The sequence below is a fragment of the Biomphalaria glabrata genome, chromosome 14 (genome assembly GCF_947242115.1).
Source record: "Biomphalaria glabrata chromosome 14, xgBioGlab47.1, whole genome shotgun sequence".
Taxonomy (NCBI): Eukaryota; Metazoa; Mollusca; class Gastropoda; family Planorbidae; genus Biomphalaria; species Biomphalaria glabrata.
The window spans coordinates 21,234,582-21,244,647 of record NC_074724.1 but is presented as its reverse complement, the minus strand read 5'-3'; the positions used below and the strand labels follow the sequence as shown (position 1 = coordinate 21,244,647).

The 10,066-nt window shown below is 37.6% G+C and overlaps 1 protein-coding gene across 2 annotated transcripts in view; it reads right to left on the bottom strand.

The window, feature by feature from the left end:
* Positions 1 to 1,446: 1,446 nt before the first annotated feature.
* LOC106079846 (uncharacterized) overlaps positions 1,447 to 10,066 on the bottom strand; it is a 31,276-nt gene continuing 22,656 nt past the window's right edge. For both annotated transcript variants that reach the window (XM_056010883.1, XM_056010882.1), the window contains exons 3-7: positions 9,034 to 9,265; positions 5,101 to 5,195; positions 4,259 to 4,338; positions 3,679 to 3,904; positions 1,447 to 2,689 (exon numbers count right to left, since the gene is read on the bottom strand). In XM_056010883.1, the coding sequence (XP_055866858.1) occupies positions 2,619 to 2,689; positions 3,679 to 3,904; positions 4,259 to 4,338; positions 5,101 to 5,195; positions 9,034 to 9,265 (704 nt within the window). In that variant the 3' untranslated portion in view covers positions 1,447 to 2,618. The remainder of the gene's footprint in view (positions 2,690 to 3,678; positions 3,905 to 4,258; positions 4,339 to 5,100; positions 5,196 to 9,033; positions 9,266 to 10,066) is intronic.

Here is a 10,066-nt window from a genome sequence, read left to right as displayed (position 1 = left end):
AGCTACTAGCGGTGGTCAGGTAAGGAATCTGTCAAAACCGTTTCTTATCAAGCGCATCAGAGGTGAAAGGAACCTGTGCACTAAATTTCAAGCAGACCAGTACAACCGTTTTAGAGATTTCTTGATCCATGAGTCAGTAGTAAGGTAGAAATATATTCTATACTTGCAGAACACATCGGCTATCCCCGCTGATGTGTTCCCTGGCTATATATTGCTTATTATGGCCGGAACACATCCTTCTGTTCTTTCAACGGTCACATTTGAACAATCAACCTAACATACTTTTAGCCCATGAATTAGTGTCTCTGTTATAAGGAAATTTTACGGCCCGCTGTCTCTCTTTCTCTTGTTCGCTCTCTGAAAACTCCCTCTTTTATAACACTGTGCATCGTCAGTTTCCCGACATAGACTTGATTTGAAAAGACCCGCTTCATAATGCGCCCCCGACAAATACACACACTCCTATTTTGGGCCCATAAACGCTGTCAGCAGCTTCACTTATCCCCTCCCCCACAACCACCCCGACTCAAAACAAATTGTTAGTCCCTCGTACACTCTATGACTTTTTTTTCAGCTTCTCAATTCAATCGATTTTGATTTCCCCCTTTTTTTTTTGGTTCGTTTTACTTTTTTTTTTTTTGCATAAAAAAAAAAAAGAATAATGTTAATGCAAACAATGTTTTATTCATGGTATAAGGTACCGAATACATTCCTTCATACCATCAGAGAGAAACAAAATGCATCCTCCGAAGGACCCAATAGAATGCCACAATTTATATGCTCTCTCTCTCTCTCAAAAAGATAAAGTCTCTACATCTATCTTTTCAAGCTAGTAGGATTGTTTTTGTGTCTAAAAGGAAGCGGAAATGACGTAAGGCACATTAAAAATAAGCATCTTAGGGAAAAAGAAAAAAAAATTAAAAATACGTAATTTGTGATATTTTATAAAAATGCTTTGTATGTAGACTGCGGTATTTTGGGGAAATATCGAAAATAAAAGAATATCAATGGCTATGGCCAAATTCACGGTGCCCCCGATGCGGGGAAGAAGGGGAAACCGTGCCTCATATTCTGTTTGCTGATCTCCGTCTCGACAGGTCTGGGAAACCAGAAATTCTTGACCTGTATGGTGACATGTATGTACTACGCAAGACAGCAGGGTTTCTGTCCAGGGCTTTTGCAAAAGAGGATTTAAGCCTCTCAAGCCCTCACTCAAATAGAGTTTGATGATGATGATGATAGAAAGTTTGCGGTGTTTTCGCGAATAGCGGTCGTCAAGGTGCGAATATGTGACATCAGGTTTCTTAAAGGGCAGCCTCCCCCTACTGGTACACTGTGACGCTAAACAAGAGACATTCTTTGATCCGTCACAGTTGACCTATATAAGAGACAGTTACGACGTGTAGATATTGTAGATTAAAACAAAAAAGAACAACAGTGACCTAGTTATAATTAAAAGAAATAACTTTTAATCTCTACCTAAACTAAGTGCATTACCTTAACCCAAAATGTAACATATCTTTAGCCTAGGTCATAATGTTTACATTGCTAATAATATTACGTAATGTCAAATAATATTTTCTTTCTTCAAGCATTATTTTGTAAATAATCTTCTAATCAGACAACATTAAGTCATTCATCGTCAACTTGAATGCTAGCAGCGTGGGACAATGTCCTGCTGCAGTGGCTGGTCAGTCTTTGGGACAATGTCCTGCTGCATTGGTTAGTCAGTCTCTGGGACACGATACCAACATTTCATGTTAACGTTACATTTACAAAGGAGAGAAGCAGACAGGAAAGTCTAGAGAGGCTAGAGGCAGACAGAAAAGTCTTGAGAGGCTAGAGGCAGAAAAGTCTTGAGAGGCTAGAGGCAGACAGGAAAAGTCTTAGTTTGAACAAGAAGATTGAAGAACGAATAAGAAAAAACCAATGTAAAGAAAGACAAAAATGTAGAGAAAGAAGAAAATCGGACAGACAGACAAATCAACGAATAAAAAACTGGCTAATAAATTTTGTTGTTCATTTAAACTATGAAAAAGTATAAAAATAAAAAAAGTCTAAAGCATCAAATTACTCAACAATTCCAATGTACAAGAAAAAAACCCAGAACAACACATTGACACATTAGTAATCCTAGTGTATTCACTCTTTCATCTAGTTTAGCAGAACATAAATTTAAACTTCAACTAGAAGTCACTTTTTATTCTAGTGAGAAATATGATAGTGGAGTCTGAAACTGAAGAAAATATCATTCTTGATTGGTGATCCTGAACTCTGTAGGTGTCACTTCAGGACCACTCCAAAGGTGTGGTTAGCGTTAATGTGTTTTATGGGTAAGATCTGTGCTTTGTATATTTAGCTCATCAAACCTTGTTTCAAATAACTCACAAAATTTTGACAAAGTAATGAAATTAATCTAGCCAAAGGAGCATAAAGGTCGTGTATACAATTGCTGTACTATTCTCCACGAGAGAGCGTTGAGCCGCGAACAAAATGTTTTGTAGACAAATTAGACAATTGTGTGTTTTTTTTTTTGTTTTTTTTTTTATATTTGTGTTTGTCCAACAAAAACCCCCCACTACAAACTAATTGCTTTGACCAGACTCTACTGTTTCAACTTAAGCCACTTCCGAGACAAAATGCTGTAGTTTGTTGACGTAAGAGATGGTGTCCATCGCCAACTTGTTCACTGAAAGAAAAAGGAAAGAAATAGAACTAAACATGTGTAGACATATAATAGTGTGAAATTTAGACCTTATCTTATACAAAAGAGACGTTACTTCAAAAAAGAAAATGATTACGACCTACCCGTTCCTAGGTCAATCTAGACATGCTAACCAATGATGACTTAAATTCTTAAAAAGTTCTGTAAGTGTGTGTTTGCCGGAACTGGTAATGGATATAAGCACTTCACTACCTATAAGAAACTTCTAATGGCATACTCCTCAAAGGGCTTCTGACAACCAGTCCAACTCCTGGCGCAGATATTGAGTGCTGCGGAACTGTCATCACAGACAGAAGAAAGGTCAAGGTAAGTTTCAGGCAGGACGGTCTAAGAGAAGGAAAACTCAAACCTCTGCTGCCTTGTGGCTATACCCATACACCGTAAAGGCTTTGGGAGTCAACATGGGGAAATCTCGGTCCACTTGTAGCACACAGTGATGTATTAGCTATCTGCCGTTTCATTGGACACATTAGTTGAGAGGGGGGGGGGACTACTTGTTGGCGACATCATTCCAACCATAGCTAATGCCCAGGCTTTCATCTCCTTACTCTGAGAATTAGCATAGTCGTACCAAGACTAAAGGAAACAAAGAACTAAATGAGCGCGATACCACGGAGGAGGAAACTAGGACCAATCAAACAGATACACGTTCGTATAACATGGCGCCGCAACTTCTTGGAGGATCTCAGGTCAGTGGACACCAGTTGAGAAGAAGCTATGCCCTATAAACATCGTCTGAGACCAATCTCCGTTGAGGCAACCGACGCACTGGAGGATTTAAGTCTAAGTTTAATTTCAAGCTGTTTATGATTTGTTCATAGCTGATGCTTGTGAGATCTCATTTGAAAATATTTTTAGAGCATTTTTATAGAACTACATTTGATCTCATCCCTTATCCCTTACAGCCCTTTCATCTAACTATTAAATGAACAGAATACTAGAAAGTTACTTACTGCCAAATGGACAACACATTGCTGACATCCCTACATTGACACATGACATCATTTCCATCTGACACACCATTCTGGCTGTGGGGTTCCTACAGTCACCAAACATAAGTATGCTAGCAGCACTGCTATCCACTGGAAGCTTACAACCTGCAGCTTGTGCTTCCTGAATCTTCCTTGGCTGGTCCCTCCACTGCCTGTATTGTCTGTACATCTCTATACTTGGCATGGCCTGAAAGTTTCAGATAGGTGAGCTTGAATATGATATCATTATGATCTAGACAGACAGACAGAAAGACAGACGGACGGATGAATGGATGGATGGATGGACAGACAGGTGGACGGATGAATGGACAGACAGCAGACAGACAGACAGTAGACAAATAGATAGATAGATAGATAGATAGATAGATAGATAGATAGATAGATAGATAGATAGATAGATAGATAGATAGATAGATAGATAGACAGACAGACAGTAGACAAATAGACAGACAGACAGACAGGCAGACAGATAGATAGATAGTTAGATAGATAGATAGATAGATAGATAGATAGATAGATAGGTTTTCCATTATTTCCTTACTGGTCTTCGAGCTCCTAAGGCTGTTTTCCTAATAATTGGATTGTTAGATGACCCAGCTCTAGAAACACTATAAGGATTGCCTGTGGAAACAGAAAAGTTGACTCTCAAATATTGATTTTGATTCACATGTTTTTCTTATATTTTATAACTGACAAATTTTAATTTTTCCAAGTTGATTTAAAGCTTAATAAAAGTTAAGTTTGTTTCTAGTTCAAAATTGCATCGTGAGAGACAATATTAACAATTGTCTTTAATCTCAAAGATGATCATATTGTAATATTTGTACACTAAATATTGATGAAAGATACGCTAAGTGGGTTATTGATTAAATTCATCCCTCTGTTTTTCATATAATTTCCAAGGTATATATACTCTAGATTGCCAATTCATTAGATATAGATCTAGTTGTTATGAAATACTGCCTCACATTATTCAATGCTACACACTTTACATTGACCACTTTCGGACAATGGTTATGCTTGCCTAGATGTGGCAAAATCTGTAGGTCACAGCTGGGGCTGCGCAGCCACGGGAAATACTGCAGTCCTCACTGATCTTCGGACTCCAAGACTAGCCTTATTAATGTCTTCACATACACACACTTAAAATTAAAAACAAAGGTTTTATAGAAAGCTGTACTTTGATTGCGAATCTATTAAAATCGTTTCTTAGCCAACATCTAAGAATGAAAAGGAACCGTGTACAACATTAGAAGCCAATCAGTTCAGCGGTGCTTGGTGAACACATACACACACACACACAATAATTTTTTATTTTTTTTTTGTACACATTGTTAAATTTGTTTGGGCGTCAGAGGTATTGCTATAAACCAAATCTTGTACCTTTGTTGACGAGTTCATTGACAACACCTGGTTGTCTAATGACGTTGGCCTGGGAAACAAGAAGCTCGGGTTTTTCTGGGGCTTTGTTCACAACACTGTAGGAGAACACACAAAAAATAGTCCTTCAAATATTGGACACAATAAAATCTTTTCGCTAGACACATAGCATAGAAATAGTAAAAGCTCAGTGTTCACAATAAATAAACAAGACATGTAAAATATTGCGTTGGCGACGCAGGTAGGGGTACTCGTGCGTGTACTCAGCTGATACAGGCCAGCGCGAGACGAGCGGTCAACCGTGACGTGTGACGAGGGGGCGACGCTTCAGGAAAAATCATTGTTGTGAACACTACTCATGCCATTCCCCTGAAGGTACTGGAATTATTCTATCGCTTTCCCTACAGAAAGAGCATGGTTAAGTCACTTCACGATTCTGATCGAGTGATTCACATTTCACGATTAAAGATTCAGACCGATACATGTATGAAGTCGGTCCGGAACAGTTAAATCCATTACGAGTCCAGTACCTCCAAACCAGAACCATCGACTAGAAGGGACCAGGTATCAGTCTAGCATTACCTCAGCTATTCAAGTTCCCACAATAAAAAAGAAAATGTCATGGCAGTATTGTTATCTAGTCTCTACATTGCTGCCTAGGGTCACGTAACTTTGGTTGTTTTTTTTTTAGAATGAATATTCACTTTTGACGATTCTCAAAGATCTTCTTTAAATAGGTCAATTTCTTCGTTATCGTCTACAGTTCTTAGTAATATTTGTAAATACTTTTAATTTTGTTCTCTACAGTTCTTTAATTACTTTATGAGCAGCGACATTGCCCCCACCCCCTTTCCACGGTTAGTGTTCGTTTACTGGTTAAAGTAACCAAATAAATTCTCATTGTGGAAAAATAATTCAACTTTTAAAAAATCTAAAATGTCTTAACCATAGACTTATATATTCTACTAGACTGGACATGGAGACTTTTTAACACGACAAAAAATGTCGAGAAATTTGTGTAGAAAGTTGGATGAAGGCGTTGTTTTGTCAAGTAGTTCGAAGAAGTCAAGTTGTTTTGTCAAGTAGTTCGAAGAAGTCAAGTTGTTTTGTAAAGTAGTTCGAAGAAGTCAAGTTGTTTTGTAAAGTAGTTCGAAGAAGTCAAGTTGTTTTGTCAAGTAGTTCGAAGAAGTCAAGTTGTTTTGTAAAGTAGTTCGAAGAAGTCAAGTTGTTTTGTCAAGTAGTTCGAAGAAGTCAAGTTGTTTTGTAAAGTAGTTCGAAGAAGTCAAGTTGTTTTGTAAAGTAGTTCGAAGAAGTCAAGTTGTTTTGTCAAGTAGTTCGAAGAAGTCAAGTTGTTTTTCAACCCTAACCTACGTAACATATAATTTAATTTTTAGACCTAGATCTAGATCTAGTAATTGAACGTCAAAAATAAGAGTACACTCATCTCATAATTATCATAATGGAATATTTAGATACATAATCTAGAAAGATCTAGGTAATCAATTTATTTAAATGTTCATAAGATGATTTAAATCAACATGAATTATTTCGATCTAGGATTTTTGAAAAATTATCTCAATGGAAACAAACAGGAAATGGCTTTGTTTCATATATTTGCGTCAATATCCGAGAAATGATTTAGCATTATTTCTAAACTTTGAAAACTAAAGATCATTACTTTTCTAAGACAGAAAAGATTGATTGCGTTGACTTCCCTTAGAACCGGGAAAAAGAGTTTACGTACATAAAAATCTATGCATATGTAAATCTGTGAATCAATCAGTCGCGGATATGAATTTATTTCTGGTTTCCAGTCTAGTATAATATATAAGTATATGGTTTACACAGACAGAGGAATATGGAGAAACAATTGTGTTTAATGATACTTTTAAGAACAGGAAAACAAAGGGAGACAAAAACAAACATCTAATGTAATCTAAGTGTCAGGATATCATGAGTTGTTCTCCTCTAAGACTTTACTAAAATTGTGAGAACCTTCTGAGTATTAAACACAGCCCACTACATTTTCTGTTTTAAATCTACTTTTTGTGTAATGTTTTTAAAGCTTTCATATATTCTTGCCAGGTGGCCTGTTTTTAATGTATGTCTCCTGATTCTATAGTTTCTTTTAAATGTACGTACATTTCTACAGCTCAATCAACCTATACAATACACTCGACAACACGACCGAGAGGAACTGTTACTTGAACAGTTTTTTCACACATTGGAAGTTAGTTTGTAAATCTTAGCACTGCTTATTAACTATTCAAATGTGTGTCCGAAATAAATAAAAAGTCTTTAACCTTTCTGTCATTAATGCCAAGTCTTTGAAGCATCAAATGTCATTGTCATACAGGTTCCATACCCAAAGCCTTGATAACTTGCAATGTTAATGTTATTCTAGTTCCATACCCACATCCATAGGACTAAATTTTTCAAAGGATTTAATAACAATGAGCAAATAGAAGCTATTTTATTACATTTTTCTAAGGCATTTAACCAAAGCTTACCACCATAGCTTGCAAATACAGCACTGATATTCTGGCATTACTGGTTCATAAAATCAATGAATTCAGAATTTTCTAGTAGGTAGAGAACAAACTATAATAATATACGGATCTGAATAAAAACCAATAACAGTAAACTCGGGTGTAACTCAGGGCTCAGGGAACAGTCTTAGGTAGACTACTATTCCTAATTTACAAAGAACCTAAATGATTTACTATAGATATTTACAATTATTTATTTTTAATATATTTTCATTTTATGTGTAATGTGATTTCTTTAGGTGTTCGCGGGCCGCATAAAACACTCCGGCGGGCCGGATGTGGCCCGCGGGCAGTCATTTGCCCACCCCTGTTTTAGACCATTCAAAGTTCTGATGCAACTGCTACTTTTTTTTTCTGAAAGCGAAAAATCTAATTTTTAAAATCAGTTATGCAAGCAGTTTTTTTAAAGAGAAAAAGCTAATTAGTATGCATTATAAGTTAGACCTAATTAGAAACGAATAGTAATCTTGTAAATTTCATTTTCCTTCACTTTAATTGATCACATATATCCACATCATAATTATTTTTTTTGAGGATTCGAATAAGAGATTGAGCCTTTTCAAAACAATTAGATCAATTATAAAACATCAGTTAGGCCAGGGAAGGTGCGGTGGCTGAGCGATAAAGCGCTTGGCTTCCAAACCGGGGGCCCCAGGTTCGAATCCTGTTGAAGACTGGGATTTTCAACTTTGGAATCTTTGGGCGCCTCTGAGTCCACTCAGCTCTAATGGGTACCTGACATTAGTTGGGAAAAAGTAAAGGCGGTTGGTCGTTGTGCTGGCTACATGACACCCACGTTAACAGTAGGGCACAAAAACAGATGAACTTTACATCATCTGCCCTATAGACCACCAGGTCTAAAAGGGGAAATAGTTAGGCCAGGTTCACATCTAACTTTACATTCACTTTCACCTATCCTTTGATCTGCGGGACCGTTGGGGCACTACACAAGATCTGTTAACCTTCTTTCTCCATTCTTATATCTCATTTGTCTTTAATATAATTTCATTTGGATGTTCTTTCTGAAAATATTGAAGCCTGCCTGGGTGGACCACTTTGGGGGTCGATTTTGAGTTTGTGTTTCCACACAAACTGTCTTTTGTAACCTTGTCTTAACTTGAGCTACGTTTAATAAGTACATGTTACTCTGAGTTTAACAAGTACATGTTAATCTGGGTTTAAAAAGTCCATGTTACTCTAGGTTTAACAAGTCCCTATTCTCGAGTTTAACAAAGACCATGTACATTGAATGAGCTTTAAAGAATTAAGTGCTCTGTGTTGAACTGGACTGTGTATTCAGGCGGAAAGCTACTCAGTTTGAACTTGAAGTTGCAATGTATAAACATTACGAAGCAGTACTAATGTTATCTGTACCACCCCAACTCACCTGTACGGGTTATTTTTTGTAGCTTTTTGCAGGGCTGCCGCCTTCCGATACGCCGCTGCCCTCGCGGCAGCCGCTTGCTGTAGTCGATAAAGCTGTTGCCTTCTGAGCTGTTGCTGTTGTGGGTACAAGTGTTCTCTTAGAGACTGAGGCATAGAAGGCGGCAATGGGGGCATTTCAATGCCCATCGCTTGAAACATCATTGACGTCATGTCCTGAGCCTGACCTAGAGCCACTGAAACAAAGAAATCACAGACGCTGAAACACTAGCGGATCCAGAACTTTGAAGTGGGGGGGGGGGATTTTTTTCCAAACCCTAACCCTAACGCCCAGTAAACCCTAACCCTATGCATAAACGTGCGTACACACACACACATACACACACACACACACATATACATACATATATATATATATATATATATATATATATATATATATATATATATATATATATATATATATATATATATATATATATATATATTAGAATTATAAAAAAGCAGCATTTCTCAACCTTCAGCGAAAAACAAAACAACTGGGGCAGCGCTATAAGGTTCTCTTTTGGGGTTCTTGCTTTTTTCAATGCAGAAATGCATTCTCCTGACAAGTACAGCTCTTTATTCATTAATGGATTTCGGGGCGAAGCCCCGACGCCAAAAGCGTTTTCTTGCATTCTTCATTGCAGAAGGGCCTTCTCCTGACTTCTACAGCTCATTATTCATCAATGGATTTCGGGGCGAAGCCCCGACGCCAAAAGCGTTTTCTTGCATTCTTCATTGCAGAAGGGCCTTCTCCTGACTTCTACAGCTCATTATTCATCAATGGATTTCGGGGCGAAGCCCCGACGCCAAAAGCGTTTTCTTGCATTCTTCACTGCAGAAACGCATTCTCCTGACAAGTACGGCTCTTTATTCATTAATGGATTTCGGGGCGAAGCCCCGACACCAAAAGCGTTTTCTTGCATTCTTCACTGCAGAAACGCATTCTCCTGACAAGTACAGCTCTTTATTCATTAATGGATTTCGGGGCGAAG